The 21,016-nt window shown below is 41.2% G+C and overlaps 2 protein-coding genes across 12 annotated transcripts in view; one reads left to right on the plus strand and one right to left on the minus strand.

Moving 5' to 3' along the window:
* TPCN1 (two pore segment channel 1) overlaps positions 1-6,587 on the minus strand; it is a 297,893-nt gene extending 291,306 nt beyond the window's left edge. The window contains exons 1-2 of the mRNA XM_069214538.1: positions 6,436-6,587; positions 5,230-5,472 (exon numbers count right to left, since the gene is read on the minus strand). Of these exons, the coding sequence (XP_069070639.1) occupies positions 5,230-5,341 (112 nt within the window). The 5' untranslated portion in view covers positions 5,342-5,472; positions 6,436-6,587. The remainder of the gene's footprint in view (positions 1-5,229; positions 5,473-6,435) is intronic.
* A 59-nt stretch (positions 6,588-6,646) lies between these two features.
* IQCD (IQ motif containing D) overlaps positions 6,647-21,016 on the plus strand; it is a 54,592-nt gene continuing 40,222 nt past the window's right edge. For 3 of the 11 annotated variants that reach the window (XM_069214546.1, XM_069214545.1, XM_069214549.1), the window contains exons 1-2: positions 7,035-7,147; positions 16,165-16,222. The gene's annotated coding sequence lies outside the window, so the exon portion shown is untranslated. Of the gene's footprint in view, positions 6,790-7,034; positions 7,148-7,179; positions 7,235-14,798; positions 15,445-16,164; positions 16,223-21,016 lie in introns of those variants that run through there. The other 8 variants (XM_069214547.1, XM_069214543.1, XM_069214539.1 and 5 more) reach the window with 7 other exon arrangements.

The following is a 21,016-nucleotide window of genomic DNA, read 5'->3' on the forward strand; positions in this document are numbered from 1 at the left end:
CCACAAGCTCATCTTTGATGATACCAGCCCAAACCAGTACTCCACCTTCACCTTGCTAGCGTCTGAGTCGGACTGGAGCTCTCTGCCCTTTACCAATCCAGCCACGGGCCCATCCATCTGGCCCATCAAGACTCACTCTCATTTCATCAGTCCATAAAACCTTAGAAAAATCAGTCTTGCGATATTTCTTGGCCCAGTCTTGACGTTTCAGCTTGTGTGTCTTGTTCAGTGGTGGTCGTCTTTCAGCCTTTCTTACCTTGGCCATGTCTCTGAGTATTGCACACCTTGTGCTTTTGGGCACTCCAGTGATGTTGCAGCTCTGAAATATGGCCAAACTGGTGGCAAGTGGCATCGTGGCAGCTGCACGCTTGACTTTTCTCAGTTCATGGGCAGTTATTTTGCGCCTTGGTTTTTCCACACGCTTCTTGCGACCCTGTTGACTATTTTGAATGAAACGCTTGATTGTTCGATGATCACGCTTCAGAAGCTTTGCAATTTTAAGAGTGCTGCATCCCTCTGCAAGATATCTCACTATTTTTGACTTTTCTGAGCCTGTCAAGACCTTCTTTTGACCCATTTTGCCAAAGGAAAGGAAGTTGCCTAATAATTATGCACACCTGATATAGGGTGTTGATGTCATTAGACCACACCCCTTCTCATTACAGAGATGCACATCACCTAATATGCTTAATTGGTAGTAGGCTTTCGAGCCTATACAGCTTGGAGTAAGACAACATGCATAAAGAGGATGATGTGGTCAAAATACTCATTTGCCTAATAATTCTGCACTCCCTGTAGAATGGACGTATAGGTACATTAAATATAAAATTTGGAAACATGTTAATCCAACTATGTTTAAAGGAGAACAGGTACTTTACTAATGGTTAGCAGTGGTAAAGTGTGCAGGGTACTAAAGCTAGCAATCTGCAAAAGCTGAAGAATATGGGGTGAACAAACAAAATGTTTTTACATTTGCTACAAATAAGGTAGAACATGCTTAATATATAACGGAATTGACACACTGTGTTACACCCTTGCCACCTGAAATGGCCCCAACCTTCTCCATGCAAAACTGCAAAGATACTCACAAAGTTGTGCATGAAGAGTTGTACTCAGAGTTGTGCATGCAGCAGAGCTCTAAAAACTCCTGTCCAACGAAGGCAAGAAACATTAAAGGCCGTCTAGAAAGAAGGAAGGCTGTGATATGATTCTTTTCCACTGCAGAACAGGTATGGTGCTTAAGCACATGCTCAGCTACCCCTTGTTACATTTTGATCCTCTTCATGTGTAAACACAATTTCAGGATATGAGCAACCCCTGCCAATCATGCTTGACACAAACATTTTCTACAAGGACTTCACTGCATTTCTACACCCCACCAATCAAAAACAAGAATGCCTTATGGTTCGGCGTCCTATCTTCTATTTTTTTACCATATGCTACACACTGAGGTTCTGTAATACAACATGATAAAAACGCATCTCTGGTCATTAGACACAATACTGAAACAGTTCTCACATAAGCCACACTATAAACACTTTTGGCACTATATAGATGCAACTACAAAACAATAGGAAACCACGTGCACAAGACACAAGTATGAACCTATCCTGAGCATAGTAAGGTAATGTCCAGTAAAAGTATGGTATGTGTAAAATATTAATTGTTACTGCCATGTTGAATTTTAAGCCACATTTGAGGTAAAGACTCCCTTAGTTAGAAGAAAATAAATAGCTACTCAGTTTGATGTACTAGCTCTGGTGGACCCAGCACAATGCAAATAAAGAAGCAGGGACAAACTCCATTTTTTACATGAAGGACAGAGACATTAGCTAACAACAAGTGGTGTCGTTAAGGAATACTCACAAATCTGCTTGGTGAAAAAGAATGATCAGAACAGATACTTTATGGTTCTCAGGAGCTTTGTACCACCAAGACAAAGGGACACAACATGAATTTTTGGTATACCACAAAAAAGCAACCCTAGTCACTAGTCATAAAACATTCTAAGACACCATCTGGGTGCTGGCTGAGATTTCTGCACTTCTGCGATCAGGAGCAGGTTTGTGCTCTAATTTCACTGTGTGTGTGATCACAAAATCATCTCCCTTAGGCTCTCTCCTCCTCAGAAGTTTAGTCTAAGTGGTAGGAATGCATGAGTAAAAGCAACAGCATTGGTAGCACGGTCTTCAGAGAAGGCTCTTCAAGGCAAAGACTTCCCAGAGAACAGTGCCCCCAAGAAGCTCCAAGACTCTTCTCTCACTCAATCCAAATAGGGAAATAGGGTTGATGTGCCCCTGGCCCTAGGGGCAAAGCAAAAACAAAAAATGATCTTGTCGGAGACAAGCATGTGTATTCCTTGCAGCTTCTGAGAACACTGCACAGACTCTCTCAAACCGGAGAAGCAGCAAGGTCTTCAAGAAACATTGATCATGACGCTAGATTCATGAAAAAAACTTTTAAAGGGAACCTCTACTAGAAAGCATAATTGAGCCTCTGTGGAGACATGGCTCAAATCCAAAACTAATCTTAATCACCAAAGCAGCAAGCCATATTTTTCGGGCTAACAGAGGCCAGGGACAGCAGCGTAAAGTCATCGGAAAGAAGAGCAGGAAGAATTTTACGTTAGCTAACCAATTTAAAGTTCATGTTCCTGAGACACACCCTTCAATAGAGAGTTATGAGCAATTATCTGCAGTATCATAGAAAATCCATTCACTTCAAGGGGGAACAACTTGCTATTTTTATGCCCAAATATGGTCAATTGAAAATACATTACAGCAAGATGTTTCCATGTTTTTTTCAAAATGTGCCATCCTATTCATCATATGAAATTAAGCAGGGCCCAAACCTGAACCAACTGCTGGTGCCACAATATTAATAAGCCTGTCCCAGGAGTTTTGTTGGATGTATTCAAGCATAAATCTGATGTAGGAAGAATGAATGTTGGCCGATAATAACGTAATAAGTAAGGACAAAATTAAATGTGAGTGTTGTATGTCACATGAGGTTAGATTTATCTAGTTTTAGGATCTGATAAGGACCAGATAAAAGTTAGATAGGTCTTAATATGGAAAAGACTAGAATATTAAGAGGATGTAGTTTATTTTTCACATTACTGTAAGGGGGTGTTTATAGTTGTCTTGCAAGTGTTAAGCAGATGTGCTTCTAGGCCTGTGTTTTGATTTGCATTTAAGCCCCTGTTTCCAGTTGCAGTGCAAAAGGAAAGGTGCGTTACAAAGTAAGTGCGCCTAACCAAGGGCCATATGTACGAACACCTTTTCCCATAGACACAGAATGGGTAAAAACCTTTGCTACATCTGGCCCCAAGTGTTTTCCACACCTTCTGTCTCAATAAGTGGTTTTGCTGTGGGACATGGAAAGTGGGACTGCTCGGTGTGCCTTGCTGATATTTACCCAATGGAAACAAAGTAAAAAGATAATGAAAGTGAGATATGCCCAGAATACATCCTCTGTTTAAATGTAACCTTCACCTAAGAGAATAAACTACCAACATGTCTATAACAAACTAAGGAGAACTTTGATGATGCACACTTGCTCCACTAATTAACTAGGACTGATCACATAAGTGTTGTTAGGTTGCTGAGTAAGCGAACCAGAGGAAAACTCTACAAGCACCATAATTGTTCATCACTGTCATATGGTTTTCTACCTTACCTCTACCAGATATTAGGGACCAGTTTCTTTGGAAACATGTGCTACCTAAAAACATTGCTTTGGGTGGTTACACAAGCTATCAACCTGAAACACTTGGACATCCCGAATGAACATAATGCATCAGTGAATACCCAAACAGACAGCTCATCAGAGAGCGAGACATTGGCAAATGAAGCAGATGGGGATTGGGTTGCGATAGTGTGACTGGTGGGGTGGAGCATATGGATGGTATTGACTGAATGACTGAAATTAAAACAGAATGGTGTACTTATATATATTGTTCCCTTGTACCACCTACTGAATATATTGGACTATGAACCAAATTGACTGAACGGTGTACACCAGCTGATCTATGGTACAAAGGTTAAGCTGAGTTTTCTGGGTGTTCTGTATCATGTTGTTAATTGAGAAAATGATAATGTTACAAAAAATCCAAACAAATTAAAAAAATAACAGGAACAACAGATTGTGTGCTGAAAGACTTGCTTTGGCTATCAGAGAATTATTTAAAATTCCCTTTTTGCTCTAAAATCTAGCATTTTCAGCTGGGGAATAACCGTAGGCAATCCAGTGAATGAACCAGCCTAAACTATGTTAACAGCACACATGACTACAGCTATTTTAAGCACCCTCTAGAACAGTGGTTCTTAGCTTGTGGTCTGAGTACACCCGAGGGTGTGCGTAGCCTACTCAGAGAATGTCCACAACTGCTTAGAAAATTACAGATTGATAAAGTGTATATGATAGTCTGTAATTGTGGAGGGAATAAAAAGTGCAAGCTAAAAATTAAGCTAGTAACCTCAGATTGATTCATAGAAGCAGTGGAAGTACATCAAACACAAAACACTATGGACAATGAATGGCCTCAACTGAATTTAGAAAAGCTTCATCTTTCACGTTCAAATTTAGGTTTTTTATACCTATAAATTAAATATTCATACTTTGTATATATTTTGGTGAATGCTTGTTTCTGTATTTGTATGTATTATTTTGCACCTTAAATCATAAAAAATCCTTAGGTGGGGTCACCAGCTTCCAGTAATGACTCAGTGGAGGTCCCTGGATTCCAATAATGATTCAATGGGCGGGGTCCCCGGTTTCCAGGAATGTTTAAGTGGGGGTCCACAGAAGCCAAAAGGTTAAGAACCCCTCCTGCTCTAGAATAGTCTGCTTTTTGGTGGCAAGGCATCCCAAGAAGTTAGACAACTGCAAGAACACAGACAAATTAAAGTGGAGTTCTTGGACTCAACACTATGAAACTCTAAACCACAAACCAGTGTGGTGAAAATAAGCCAGATCTAATAAGTACTAGATCATGTAAATCCTTCTCAACACCATGTATGCATGATCCAAGTGTTACAAACCACAACAATTACTTTAACAAGTTACACCCTACAAGCAGAGAAAGTAAACACTGCAGCCTTACCAGCAACACGTTTCCCATAAACAACAGGAATACTTATCAATTCAGAACATTGAAGGGTGTCATTGAGAGCCCACCACATTTTAAAACCCCCTGTTATTGTGGTCACCCATGGAATAAAATCTTACTTTCATTAGGGACATCTTCCAAGCCCAGCTCATCCCCATGCGCCAAAATACATCCTCCGTTTTCCTCCAGGGTTAGGATAAGTGGAACATCATCCTCCATGCTCACCGCCATATTACGTTGCCAATCCAGACGATCCACACCTGTTTATTTCTTAATCCAAACCAACAGTGTGGTTGTAAAGTCAGTTTCCAATATGGTTTTAGCAAAAATATTTTCCAACCGGACCGCCATCACAGCTTGCACTAGGAGTCAGAAAACAAACACCAATATATCTCTTTATCAAAGAAACGAAATCTAAAAAGAAAAACTGTACAATCAAAAGGAAAAATAAAAGGCAGCTCTTAGTGTTTTCAAAAGTATTTACTGTGAATTTACACGCATATGTTTAATAGCTGGTCTGCTGTCAATTGGACAGTTGACTTGGTAGAAACTGCCAAACAGAACCATTGTCAAGAAGAAAATGATTTAAGCTGTGAAGATTCTGACACAGGAACAATGGTTCAGTACGATTCAGTAAAGTCAATCTTTTCCTCCGAACGATGCCAAGGAAGTGCAATTGACCTGGGATTGGAGAAACGAAAATACTCCACATGTAACGACTATTCTTGCTGCATCAAAATAAAAACTAATGAAGGGTGGCGAAGAAGGTAAGCATATCATCCTGTTTGCGTTCATCCAAAAACAATGATGACGAAAAGAATCGTCAACCTCAAAAAGATCTGGAAAACTGCATAGGCTACGGAAACAATTGCCCTGGTTTCAGAATGGCGAAAGTCCTGCAATGCTTCGCCAACTTCACTACTTTATTCTCGGGACACATTTACGTAATTCAATTAACTCCCTTTTCTCTGGAGGCCGGACAGAGTATCAGAAGGCAGCTCAGAAAAAAAAAATAGAAATCAAATATAACGTGAAAAGGAGTAAGCGGTTTCAGCCAAGCTTGCCGCAACATGAACGATGTCTTGACTATGAAACTAGGCAATGCCACAACCACTTTGCAGCTATTCCCCAATCTCATGCCTCATTATATAGACATCACTCAGAGTGATCCTGCTAAAGCAACACTGTTCAGTTACTGACTATTTAAAGGATTGGTCCAGGAAGTAGCTGGAGATGAACGCGAGAGGGTCACTACCAACACTATAGCTGTCTCATATTCCCTTTGATCCTCTCAGAAGATACCAAAAAGATTTATAAACTCTAACCAAACCCGAAGCCTCCAGTCGTCCATCAGTCACTCCCACTAGGTGTTCTTGTCTGCAGGAATGTTAGGGAGCATAAAGTATCCAAATGAGAAGCACGTCTATGACCTGCCCCCGCCCGCTTACACGTCCTCAGGAGCGCGTGGTATTGGGGTACGCCCTCCCTTATTATTGTTAGCTTCCGTTGGAAGAGAGAGTTGTCTGTCTGGCAGAACCCATGGAGCGGATTTATGCGTATCTGCAGCCTTAGCAACCTCACGTGTCAAGAGCACTATACAATTAATAGCAAACCGCGTATTGAGGCGGCCGTAGTTATTTGAGGTACAGCTAAATCTATATATGTCGACTGCAAAAAAGGTACGTGGCTAAAGGCAATTTACCATAGGTCGCTGATTATATAATCTATACTCAAACACAATAGCGTACCTATGATCGTTAGTGAGTGATGAGTCTCTTATTAATTGGCTTTTCCTGTTCCATAGTAGTTTTTGGTAACTGTGACCCAACTGTAGCTTTCATTGTAAGATGGCCGCTACGTTAACCCATGTAAAGGGGTGAACTTCCTTAAGCTAGTCCGTCTTTTATGCCCTTAGAGCATCCAACCACTAGTCAACTTCAACTTGCGTCACGTCAGAGATACATTAAAATGTTGTGCGGTTGCTTGGTAACGCGTGTAAACGGAAGGGAGAGGGGTTCAAATGGGAACGTAAAGCAGGTGAGCGCGCGAGTTCTTTGATGAAAGAGGGAAGAGTGAGTTATGCCTCTACATAGTATGAGGTTGGCGAGCAGCTCGGTTCAGAAGGTGGGGGAAATGATCGTTGGCATCAATAAGGGCATTGTGACAATGTTAGCTTCGGTGTCCGGTGACTGGTTTACCAGTGGGAGACCGGTTCCTAGCAGCCTTTGCGTCTTGTAGAGCCAATGAGAAGATATGCTCTCCGCTGCTGGCAGTCAGAACGGCGCCAGGTCTGCCTTGCCTTAGAAGCAACTCAGACCGAGGTTTTGCTGTCTTCGTGATACAAGCACACCGGTCACGCGATGTTTACCGTGTGGTTTTGTTTACTTCACCAACGCTCTGATCGAAAGCGACGGACATCACTCCTGACTCCCTACCTCCGAAGTAGGCGAGTAGCCATCATTGAACAACAACGTTTTCTCATCTTATACTTTTAGCTAGAAGCAGTGCTTGAAATGGAAAAATTAAAGTGCAGGTACTCTGTGCCAGAGTACCTGCTTCTTTCTGAGAAGTGCCGGTACTCTCCAATTAAAAGCATTATGGTTTTCTTAAGATGTGCCGGTACTCCCCCTCTTAAAATAAAAAACTGCCGGTACTCAGTACCGGACAGTACCGGCCCATTTAAAGCACAGAAGTAGTGGATCAGCTGGCTTTCCTAAGTGGTACTGGAGGAGTTATCTTACCTGATCTCCACCCCTATAACAAAATGTTCCCAAAATGTTGATCACATTGTCAATCTAATCAATTTAAAACACAATCTTCAAATAAAGTGACTAGAAACCATAGGCTTTACAGGCAGATTCCGGGATATGCTAGTGAAGACTGACGAGTGTGGAGGACACCCACAAACTGCTAAAAAATACACAACGGTTTAAAGGAAGTATGTAGATCCATGTGGTGCCGTAAGCCAGAAAGGGAAGGGGTTGCAGCCTTTGTATCTGCTTCAGTTGTGGGTCGCCGGTGGTATGGTGTTCCTGCTGTTAAGCATGAGCCACCATGCCGCACTTTGTGCAGATGTGCAGAAGTATTGCTCTATTTAATGATTGATGTTTTATTATGGACGTACATTGTATCCTGTCGGTAATAGTTGTGCTCTATGAATGTATGATGAAGTAGTCTCCAGAATGTGATCAGTGAGTGTACTGTGGTGTTTCATGTGTCATACAGTTGTTAGCTGAAAACGAAGAGAAATGATGCTAGTGGATATAGAAGCTTTTAATTTAACTGCCAGCACCACATTTGTTACAAGCCCTGCTAACACAATGTGTAAACACCAAGCACCCACACCAACATACTCTATTGCTTCTGTGAATTACTTTGAGAACATTGTGGTACTTTCTTTCACGTCAACATTTAATCGATACACTGACAAAATATCCAGACATCTTAGGTATAATAGCCCTCCTGCATCCATTAGCCATTCTGTGTTTAGAAGTCCATACCTATCTACCCATTTTGAGATGCCCATGTAAATTCACATTTTGTGTGTTGCAAATATAAATCTGCTCACTGACAATTTTCCCATTTGTGTATCTACTCCGAACTTAAATGCACAAATTACTTTTTCTTTCTAATTACATGGAGAGCTCTCCTTCTTAGTGTTACGCGGTATTGCCACATTTAATTCTTCCGATACCATCTAACATGCTGAAATCTTGCCGACAATAGCGATTTTCACTCATGCTTCCCCGGAAATCGTCTAAAAATCGATATGTTTTACAGGTCATTTGAATATTCTGATTATGCAATTGAAGATTGATTAAGACTCTTTCTAACGGGCCTAGTGCTTCTTTCTTAATTTTTCTGCCGTTTTTCATTTTCTCATCCCATCCTAAATCGCTTATCTGTCAAATGTTATAGTTTGGATTGGATTTGAATGTGCCGGGTGCGAATGAAACTCTCTGCAGCTGTGATACTCTAATCTAAATGATGGGTTGTACTTCTTACCCACCTTCTTGAGAGAGGGATGATAAGAGCGACCTTCCTCAGAAATCTCACCACTGTCCTCCAGATTCACTAAGAGAAAGGGGGAGAGAGACATAACAGGTCACCATGAAAGTTGCACAAGGTGGCTGTGGCAACATAAAGGTGTCCTTAGTGTGTTGCACCATAACGCTCAAAAGGCCCCTCTGTGCAATGAAGGGCCACTTCAACCCTACAATGGCTACAATATGCACCACTCTTCTGAACTTTATATGCTCCCGACTGTGTCAAATCTTAGATGTCAAGGAATTCTGAAGCTAATCCACTTGGATCAAGAAAATAGACCCTGCCATGGATTTCTTATTGTAAACTGGGGTGCTGATGAAAGGTGGTAGCCTAAACAATAGAGCCATGTTTTGTCTCTAGTGCTTGCATTTTATTTGTAGGTCTAGGTTTATTTTTCCTTGGGAGGTATTGTGGACGATGCAGATTGCCATTGATCATTTAGCCACCGGTAAATAGTAAAGTGCTTGCAAAATTGGTGCCATGCGTTCTGTGGAATGAAGATGAAAGGAGCATTTTGGGTTGGTCCAGGCTACAAGCACAATTAAGCCTGGTCATCATAAGTGGTGTGAACAGCTTGTCATTTTTTTTTAGTTATACAGGATGTGGGTGAACAGCTTGGTAGTCAATGGGGATATTTGTAGTTGGGTTTAAATGTGTTCATTAGGATTTTCAATAGCATATAAATATCACTCCACAAATGCCAACCATAATTAGATCACTTCATCCTCACAACAGAATCTTTGTCATACTATATGTATTAAGCTACCACTGCAACACAACACAGAAACATATCACAACATTCATAGAAAATACAGAATGAGGAGATCATAGAGACAAAGATCTGAAGGAACAACAGTAGAGAGACCCTACCCTATCTCTGCTACCCGCCTTCCCAGAAGTCCCCAGCTTGATAGATTCATAATTTTCCACTAAATAACTCAAAACCCCAATGAACGCTCACTATTTACCAGCCTAGTTTCCATAGGCAGATTACTGAGGAAGGATGCAGCAGAATCCACTTGAGAGAAAGGGAAATGTGTCTCTTCGCATTTCCCTCTCAAAGCCACTACTTTGTTTTATTATTAAGGCAGGCTTTGTCTATCCCCAGCATGCCTGAATTAATTTCAGGAAAAATGAGTCAATTGACCCCCATCTGCACATCCTTTTGCTGCTCTCAGAATCTTATCACACTAGATCCTTACTGTACAGCCATAAAAATGCAACCCTCTTTGGTAATGCCACCTCACTTTCTTAGAAAAGCCAATGTGCTAGTCTTAATGTCTCACTTCCAGAGCCTTTTTCAGATCCAGAGGATTCATTGATATCTTGGACACCTCATCAGTAAGAGTTTCCAATTGCGCCATCAATAGAATCCCAAGGATCTACAGAAGAGGTCCACATGCAAGTTATCCAGCCATTCAGTATTGGTGCCCTGCTGCAGGATCCCCTGTATCATATTACATTTTTTTTAATAGGCTTTCATGACTGCATCAAGCCAAGCTGTTGGAACCTTATTTAGCTAGAACCTCTATGCCTCTTTCACTTACTATCACTCCACAGCATGCACCTTGCCAGTGAGGCCTGGTAGCTTATCATCCATCACCTTCACTGCAGTCTCAATTGCCATCATCATTTCAGCAATCTGAGCACAATGTCACAGTAGGTTCTCCCCATATGTGAGTTTAATCTCCACATATGGAGACTAAGTCTGCTCCTCTAAGACTTCTTTATGCCTATTTTTGGAGGACCCTCTACGAGGCTCAAAAAGTCTTCCCTCTGTCTTCACCAGTCTGCTGTATTCATTGGCACTTTAGGCCCGCTACCAGGTGTTATTTGGAGGTGGAAAAGTAAAACCTGTAACATCTGCCTTTGCAGTGGCTGTCCAGTGCCTGCTGGTCAGCAGTGCCACTGGTCACAGGCGTAACTTGGCTGGCTCTGGGGTCAACACATCCCTCCTATGACGGGCGAACCTACCCACTGGGACCATTCCTTCAAAGGCTGCAGCTCTGGGTCATCCATGGCACCGTGGGCAGTACATGGTCCCTTGTCCTCAGGCCCCAAAATCGCATAAATACTGCCAACTGCTATGGGATCACCTGTAGCTTTACTCACAATTGCCACAGCTGCTCTGTCTAACATGTGTGGCCTATGCACCACCAGCAATTGCTGTAGGCAATGGCACGGGTTCCTACCAATTATCACTGTCACACCCACCAGAACAGCATCACTAGTATTCTCATGTCATTCCCAGCCCTGGCAGCCTCAGAACAGATACAGTGGCAGGAAATTTGAGGTTCTCTCAAGAGGGCCAGCGGAACACTGCCATTTTGGTCCATGGCCAGCACTGCCTCCAGAGCTTGCATGTATAAAAAAATACTTACTTTTTCTCAACACATGTATGGAGCATCAACTTACAAATGGTGTCAAGGATGAGAGTTGCATTTCAACATAAACCGACTATTTCTGTTGTCAAGGAAGCAGTGTTGTAACAGGAGGCTGCATTTTAATAGTGATTCTCCAAATTTAATGTAAAGAGAGTCTGAATTTCATTAAAGACACAGAGACTAACATTATGCATTTATCCTTTAATGCCACTCCATGCAGCAATTAAAAGAACATTACATCATAAAACCAAAGGCAATCTAGAACAGAACATTGGTAACATATAAATAGTCCATGCATAGAGTGCTGTTCCTCTTTTAAAATGCACAAGATAATCGCCCAAACTAGTTCCTATTTGCTTGGTTGAAGAGGAAAAATAAACACCTAAATGGCAACACTTCAGGTGAAGCACTTCAGAGAAGCAGACCTATTGGTTATTATCTACAAAGAAAATATATTATTAGAAAACCTGTACCATATGACATGAATAAAATGGAAATACACTTACATCAAATCAATACTACATTATAAACAAATATTCCTATATCAATTAACATGTACATATTATTTCACTTGTTTATTATTTTTTCAAGCCAATCCGAAATGCCACCAAATGGGAAGGGAGGGTGGGATATTGTTAGCCTCCCTGTCTGTAATGAAATTCAGACACTCTGCATTACATTTGGAGAATCACCTTTCATTACAAGATCAGAGGCTATCATTATGCATATATTGGTAGCCCTCCAGAACCACATCAGACATGTCCTCAATTGGTCTACAATAATGTTTAGCAAATGTGAAAGCAGTAGACCTATCAGCTGCTTTCGTGATGTCTTCCACTCTTCCCCTTTTCCAAAAGGCTTGACTAGCCATGGCACCTTTTATGAATGAGCACAAAGTTTTAACAAATTGATACCAGCCTCCTGCAGAGTCTGTTTCACCCACCTTGTGATGGTAGCAGTAGTAACTGCTTTAAAGGGTTTGGCAAAAGAAATTGGTAATTGGTTATCTCCATCAGGATGATATTCACTCATACGGGAATCATATTCTTTCATGCAATTCAATACACTCAAATTCAAACACAAATCATATCTTGGGTAAAATATTGTATCTAACGTAGTTTTAGTTCTTTTAGTAATTTCAAAGATCACCCCAAAAGGGTAATACATTTGGTTACTTGCCTCTAATGCTTTAAATTCTGAAACTCTTTGACAAGAGATCAGGCAAACTAAAGGCACCAGTTTCATGGTAAGTTTCTTTAAATGCTAAAATCTATTTCCTGGTCATGTAGAAAACATGCTGAGAACTAAACTGACCTCCCATAAAGTTTGATATCTTGGCCTAGGCAGTCTTCTCAATCTGATGCTTTTAAGCAACCTTCATATCAAAACATTCTTCTCTACACTCTTGCAGAGATTGCAGATCTATGACAGTTAATGGTTCTATAACTGAGACCCCTATCAAACTGCTCTACCAAGAAGTTTACTACCTCCACTATAGGAGCCTCCACAGGATCCAGGATCCTTTCCACGCACCAACATACCCAGGTCTTTCAAATTCCCTTATACCTATATCGGGTTCGCTGTTTAGCTCTTCCTGAAAGACCCGTCATCTCTGAAGAGCTCCTGAAATTTTCAATGCAGGAAGGATCAAAGTCCCTGTCAGAACCAGAGGATGTTCCTCTCCATCTACGTCTTTCAGCAGACCCTCCACAGCAGGAAGTAAAAATGGGATGTCGCAAGTGAGTTCCAAGGTAATTGGGAACCATGCATGAGAAACCCAAAACGGAGTTACTAGAACAAGGGAGCATCTCACCTGCCTCAGTTCAGAAGGACCCTCTGATTCATGGCAAAGGGAGGAAATGTGTAAGCGTTTGTCTCTTTCCAACTCTGAAGGAAAGCATTCATGACTAGAGCTTCTGAATCTGGCATCCAACTGTGAAACCTTTTCAGTTGATATGTCAGTCTACTCACAAAGAGGTCTATCTCTAAAGGGCCCCAAAAGTAGAATAGTTTCCTGAAACACGCCTTGTTCAGCTTCCAATCACTGAAATACCTTAAAAATCTTGAATTCCAATCCGCAGAAACATTTTTGCCTTTGCAGGCAAATAGTCCGCCTTCAAGTTGAGTTTGTGTTCTAAGCAGAGCTAAAGCTGTTCGATCCAAGGATTTGCACCCCCTTCCACCCTAAGCGATTTAGATACTGCAGAAACATTGTCCATTTTTAATAAAACTGCTCTGCCTTGTAAACAATGTCTGAAACTCATGAGAGCATAAAGGCCTGCAGTCAGTCCTAAATAGTTTGTGATTCAGCCTCTCTGTTTTTTACCATAATCCACTAGTATCCTGTACACCCAAGCATGCCACCCCAACGGCTCAGACTCTCATCTGACTCTAGAAAGAAATCTGGTGAACATCCAAAGATTGCTCTGCCATTTTATGGTTCTAAATTCTCTAACCACTAAGTCAGTTCCATTCTCGTTTCTTGATGTAGTGATATTTTGTCCCTATACCATAATCCTCTCCGAAGATCCCTTGCCTTTATCCTTTGTAAAGCACGATAGTGGAGAGAAGACCCAAGTCTCACTACCTCTCTCAGAGTAATAGAATTGTTTTTTAAGACATACCTTATTTCTTTCCATATCTTGGTTATATTCTTTAATGGAGAAAACAGGCACTGATTCTATCTATTGTGAAACCCCAAAACTCCAGGGACTGAGAAGGGATAAGAATGGACTTTTCCTTGTTCATTGTGAAACCCAAACTTATCAGCAGTGCCCTAACCATGTCCAGGTTCCTCAAAAGCTGGGGTTGGCACTGGGATATGATTAGGATATCATCCAAGTAAATAATCATACAGACCCCTCTTACTCTTGGGTAGGATGCTACCACCCTCATCACCTTGATAAAGCACCATGGTGCTGAAGAAAGGCCAAAGGGAAGTGAGCAGAACTGGTAAAGACGACCCAGCCAGGTGAATTGAAGGTAGGGTTTACATTCCATAGCCATGGGAATTTATAAAGTAGGCATCCTTCAGATCCAGCTTCACTAATCATTTTTTTTTTTTTTAGTAACATGCCTCTTAACAGATGGATCCCCTCCATCTTGAAGTCAACTGGGCCTGTAGGTGTGCCATAGTGGTCGGCCTGCTCAAATTTGTGTCGCGTGGCCTCGTAAAATTCCTTAATATGAATGGGTGTCGATCTGGCTCCTGGAAATGGAGAGCCTTGTCGCAAACACCAATGTTCCCCCTCGTCTTGTCAGCCGATGAGTGAGGTGAAGTCAAAGTCCTCTTCGACTTCTTCTTTTTGTGCCTCTTCCCCAAGTGTCCCGAGGACCTCAAATGGGAAGAAGAGGACTTGGGACTCCTGGAACAGTACTGTGACCTCCTTCTCGACCAGGACTTAGACCTCCAAGGAGTCATGCGTGCCGGAGAGTCTGACTGCCGGGCCGCAAGCAGCTTTAGATACCGATTCCTCAAAGCCTTCGACGCCATGGTTCGGCAGTCCAAGCACGATTTGGAGTTGTGGTCGCACTCGAGGAACCAGAAGCAAACAAGATGGGGGTTCGTATCCTTCATGGTGCGATGACACGCACCATGCTGTTTGAACACAGCCCTCCTCAAAGACATCCTTGACACACTTGAAGAAAAACTGGACAAAACTTCGAAAAAAAGGCCTGTCATAGTGACAGAGAGGTAGCTTTCTCTGGATCTGTGCTAACTGGTGCAGAAAGAAAATAACTGATGCCAGCGCGTCTGGGTGGCACCTATATAGGTGACCCCAATGTCACTTACGGTGCCAATTATGCCACACAGAGCCGAATGGAGCCACCCAACGGCACGCGCAGGGGTATTGTTCGAGCAAAAGTTCCAAGATCCAGTCTGACGCCTGGGGAAAATCAAAGGTAAGGAATCTGTAGCTAGAAATCTCTAGCAGATATACTTTGTTTTTTTCAACCTGTGTATCGAGCATCAACTTACAAATGGCAACAAGGATGAGAGTTTCATTTCAACATAGATTGACTATTGCCGTTGTCATGGATGTTGTGTTGTAGCAGGAGGCAGCATTTTATGTAATCTTTAAGAAAAGTAGCAGCATGGTAATTCAATCACAATCCAGAATCTGTGAGAGCTACCCAATACATGTATATTTTGGCAACATTTGCTTATATGAACACCAGGAAGTAACAAGCATTGGCAAAGCTATTAGGTCTCGCCTTTATAATGTGAATTCCATGTGATTGGTTTTGCCTATGTTTGTTTGTAACAAATTGAGGAAAAAGGTGGGGAAAAAAAACACATTTCAAAGTACCGTACCGTAGGAAAAGCAAACACATATTTTAAAGGTATCTCAAACCTGTACATTGAATTCAATATTTTGAACCATTACAAACAGCATTGTGTATTTGTCAAATACTTTTCAGCGGGGAACTCTGAACAGAATTTAAAACGCCTGTTGCACATGAGATAACTTTAAAAAAATAAATGGGACTAGTTGAAGATACTTAAAAGAACAACAGTAGTCTCAGAGGCCTTGAATAAGAAGTGTCAGAATTTAAAGGAAAACACTTGTTAAGGCTGACTCTGAACTGAAACAAATTCTCTGTCCATTTGGTTCTCTGTAGCAGCTGAGGGAGCAGATGTGTGTGCATCCTGGAGAAGAGACGGCTCCTTTCAGTCACGGTAAGTGGACTTTTTTCCAGAAATACCAGCCGATTGGGTGCAAAAGCCCACCCACTTCTCCAGCGCCATAAATGTAGCTGTTGTGTGCAACAGCAAAGGCTTTCTTGGAACATGTAGTACACATGATGTAAAAAATAAAAGCTGCTCCTTAATCACACCCTGACAGAAATATGCTTGTTACTTTACATTTAAAGACAGACTGGGACAGCTGGGTGGCATTACACATAGGACGGAGGTGGGGATGTGAAGGGAGAACAGCACATTAGGGAGAGTGCAAAAAAACATGTACTTTCTTTAAGTGCTCAAATAAAAAAAATAACAGGTAATTCCATGATGTGATCTATAGAAGGATACAAGTCATCCAATCAAAAGGATGATAAAGAAACTATTTTACAGTGGAGGAATAACATAACAAGAGGAAGGAAAGCCATTGAATAAGAAGCAAGCATATGAGATTGACAAGAAAGCCAACCAATGATAAGCAGTTGGCTAACCCAAGACTCTCTCTAAATATCGGTATTGCACACAACAGAGCTTCAATAACAGACAGCTAAAAGATGTCTGTAGGAGAAACCTAAAAAGGAAGCTCAAACTATTTCAAATTGCACTAATCCATGAAGTTTCATATCTGCTTGCACTCCTGATAAACACGTACTTCGATATTTAAATCAGCACATTATGTAGATGGTATCAGTATTGTGGAATGTTGGAGTGTGAGTAGTACACAAAGCATGAATGCCATCACAGTCCTAGAACATAGATAGCAAAAACATTGTGCAGGACAGTGTCATCTACATGCGATATTGAGAGTGTGAACATCAAGCAGGCCCTTGTGGTCATAAGAAGAAAAGCGATTCACTAATGTTTCTTCATCAAAGTGACAATGGAGAAAAGGAGAGTAGTGCAGAAGACACCATTACATCAGGTTTGAATCCTTTACATGGTGAGAGTTTACCATTTTTGAAACAAGAAATGGGAACAGGAAGAATAGATGGAAGCTTCTATACCTTCCAACTTACTGATGACTCCTAGAAATATTCCATCTTTCTAATTCCAACTTTCTTTCTTGCTTTAAGCTTCTATATTTCTCTTGCTTTCCTTCTGTTTACCTCATTCATTCCTTCTGTCTTACTCTTTCTTTGCTTCTTCTTTGTGCCCTTCTTTTCTTCTGCTTTCTTTGTAGTTTTTTCCTGTGTTTTTCTTTCCATCTTTCTTTTATTCTTTCCATCCCTTTTACACCACATTGTTCCATCTTCCTTCTAGTGTTCTCTTTCTCATGCACTCTCTCTGCATTTACCCCTCTCTCTTCTTTTTGTCTTTACTACTATTTGTTGCTTGTTTTTCTCTCTCTCTGACCATGTGTTTTTCCTTTGATCTTCTCTACATCCCCTTGGTAACTTCCTTATCAGCTCAGTGATGCTAGTGTCTTACAGTATAATTTAAGAGCTTCTCTCCATAGGTCTGTAATTTTCTGATCCTATTTGAGAGGGTCAATAAAGAACAATTCAATAAACCCAGAGGTATTGAATTGAATCACCTGCGTTCCTCTACAGAGGCTCGCCAACTGAGCAGGAACAGCAGCAAAGCCCACTCCAGCTGCCGAAGCAGGGGATGTACGATGCTACTGGACAGTGTGAGTCCTGTGAGTCCAGACAGTTTGCAATGAGTTGGGAAGGGCACAAATAGAGATGGGTAGAGACCACCCCAGCCTGGGTGATATGAGATAGCTGATGTGTTAACCAACAACAGGAATGTAGTTAGTAGCCAAAACACATAGTTTGATTGTGTTATTAAGAACAAAAGGGCTTTTTCAAAAACACAAACCTATACAAAGGGGATAAAACAGATACGGTGACAGGAAATTAATAAATGAGTATTGTAATACTTTATTTATTTACTTTAGTTTCACACTTCAAGTTGAGCCTGCAACAGTGCCCTTTAGCCATACATCAGCCAGGAATTAACCTTAGCAAGCTGTGCTCCCTCATATAAGGTATTTGGATGTATTTTGTTGTTAACGTATTTCAAGTGTTGTTACCAGTCACAGTATTATCCCATTGTACCCTTTGCTAATACAGGCATGTATATTTTCATATGAGTACAGGCTGTGTAGTTTTATAAAATGTAAACAAGATCTCTGTTTTTAAGTTTTACAGAGACGATTCCACCTTGGGAAACGCAGCTTCAGTCAAGCAAGGTTGTAGATCTAGTGGGTATAAATTCTTTCACAAGTTATTTAAAAACAAATATAAATAGGAGTGCTTAAATTCCTCATAGGTAATGTGGCACTTCTGATGATAAAGAAACCTAATTTAGACCTAACTGTGATGTCTAATGATTTACCTATAGTAACTCTTCATGTAGCCGCAAAAAATGTAGACTAAAAATAGCTGCAGGTTAGTCGGCTTCATAAGCACATTGTTTTCCATAACTGTTTACTTCCTCTCCATTCTGGTTTTGGTCCAAAGACTGCTCTACTTGTTTTGTCTTTTTTTGTGGGGGGATGAAGTGAGTGGTGTTTTTTTGGGGTATTAGTGCTTTATTTGAAATTGTAGAACACTGTTAGCCTATTCAGGTGCAAGTGTCAGCTCCTCCCACCACTCTGGCTCAGGAAGACCCATCAGCCTGGCGATGGGCCTTCAGGGTATGCAGGGCACACCTCAGCTCCCTCTGTGTGACTGTCTAGACTGAATACATTAATAGCCCAACTGTCATCCTGACCCAGACGTGTATTCAGCAGACAGGCAGAGGCGCAGAATGGTTAAGCAAGAAAATGCCCATGTTTTAAAAGTGGCATTTGCAAACTTACAATTAAAAAACCAACTTAACAAAAATATGTATTTTTAAATTGTGAATTCAGAGACCCCAAACTCCAAATCTCTATCTGCTCCCAATGAGAAATTACACTTAAAAGATATATCAAGGCAATCCCATGTTACCCTATGGGAGGACGAGGCCTTGCAATAGTAAAAACCGAATTTAACAGTACTTCACTGTCAGGACATGTAAAACACATAAGTACATGTCCAACCTTTAAATACACTGCACCATGCTCATAGGGCTGCTTTGGGCCTACCTTATGGGTGACTTACATGCAGTACAAGGGAAGGTTTGAGCTTGGCAAGTGGGCAAATTTGACATGTCAAAATGGCAGTTTAAAACTGGCAACACAGACACTGCAGTGGCAAGTCTGAGACATGTTTACAGGGCACAATCAGTGCTGCAGGCCCACTAGTAGCATTTGATTTACAGACCATGGGCACACATGATGCACTATACTAGGGACTTACTAGTAAATCAATTATGTCAATCATGGACAAACCAATCACCAATGCAATTTAGATAAAGGGCACTTGAACTTTAGCACTGGTCAGCAGTGGTAAAGTGCACAGAATCCTAAAGCCAGCAAAACTGAAATGAAGCACACAGTCAAGAATAGGAGTTCAGAGGCAAAACGTTCAGGGATAACCCTGTAAAAATATCCATTTCCAACAACCACCATGTACTAGTAGATTGACTTCACTTGTAATTGATATAGTTAAGTCTTTCAGGTGGTTTGAGTACTTTTTTAACTACTTTAATTTTCCATTTTATATATAAAGTAATAAGGCAAATATAGTATAACTTAAAATATCGGGTGGGTTTGTGGGGGATAGGGAAGCAAATGACAAGTGGATCTCAGGTTCTTAAGTTGCATGAGGTGCATTTCCTGTGAAACTTAAATAATTCCATAACAACTTGCAGTCATTGTCAATGAAACTAGACAGCATTTCCCATACTTAAATAATGTAGGGACTCTTTTCTCTAGTGAGTCTGTGCAGTTCATCACATACCTGTAGGCTCTGGCATGAGCATGCCCGATCCCTACACTGCCTCTGGTTGATAGTGTTCACATTGCTCGCTGTGCGGATCTCTATTTACATAAATTTGGAAAGGAGGCCACACCTTAATCACAGTTTGATAACCTATTGTGTCCTACAGCCATTAGCTTTTCCATTGCACATATTTGCCACACTTTAGTCCATAGTAGCTGTTTTGGTGGGAGTGTGGACAGGAGACTTATACACCTGACCTGTAATTAACCTAGCCTCTAGTAGCAGGGTTATGAGCAGGGTGGCTGAGGTGAGGCATCAATGGGTATTCTCATTCGTCTCCTGCCTAAAAGCAATATAAGTGGGATTGTCATTCCTCTAATGTCTTGTATAAGCCCTTGAATTGTCATCCAAAAGTCCCCCCACCGCTGGACAGGACCATAACATTTTCTAGCAGCCTCTCTGGCTGAACCCTTTCCAACAATTGGGTGCACTGTTGTTAATGGCTCTAAGTCAATCTGGAGTCATATACTAGTGAATTATTACTCAATAAGTATGTCCTTTGTTTGTGGAGCATATAGGTGTTTGCCGTTCATATGATGGACCAGATATATTCAGATATCATCATGACCAGATCCGTTTCCCTCCTTTTCCTTCTAGTAGGGTCAGTTGCCTGATTTCCCAACACCACTCTGTACAGGCTTTGCTTCCTCGCTTCTCAGTTCAGATAGTTTAAAGTAATTGCAGATTCAGATGCAATATGTCTAAAAACAATTCTCAGACATGGACCTCTACTTTTTCTTTTTTTTTTTAAGGTTCTCCCATCACTAACAACCTTTCTTGGCATCTCAGTCTAAAGGTCACATCCATCTCCACAGGTCTAAACCCAGGGTTTTACGCTTTCGAATTTCCAGGGTCTGGTACGACACACAGTACATGAGCAGCAAAGAGGGTCACCTTTTGGTGGTCTGTTACTGTTTCA

Source organism: Pleurodeles waltl, chromosome 11 (assembly GCF_031143425.1).
Source record: "Pleurodeles waltl isolate 20211129_DDA chromosome 11, aPleWal1.hap1.20221129, whole genome shotgun sequence".
NCBI classification, from domain to species: Eukaryota; Metazoa; Chordata; class Amphibia; order Caudata; family Salamandridae; genus Pleurodeles; species Pleurodeles waltl.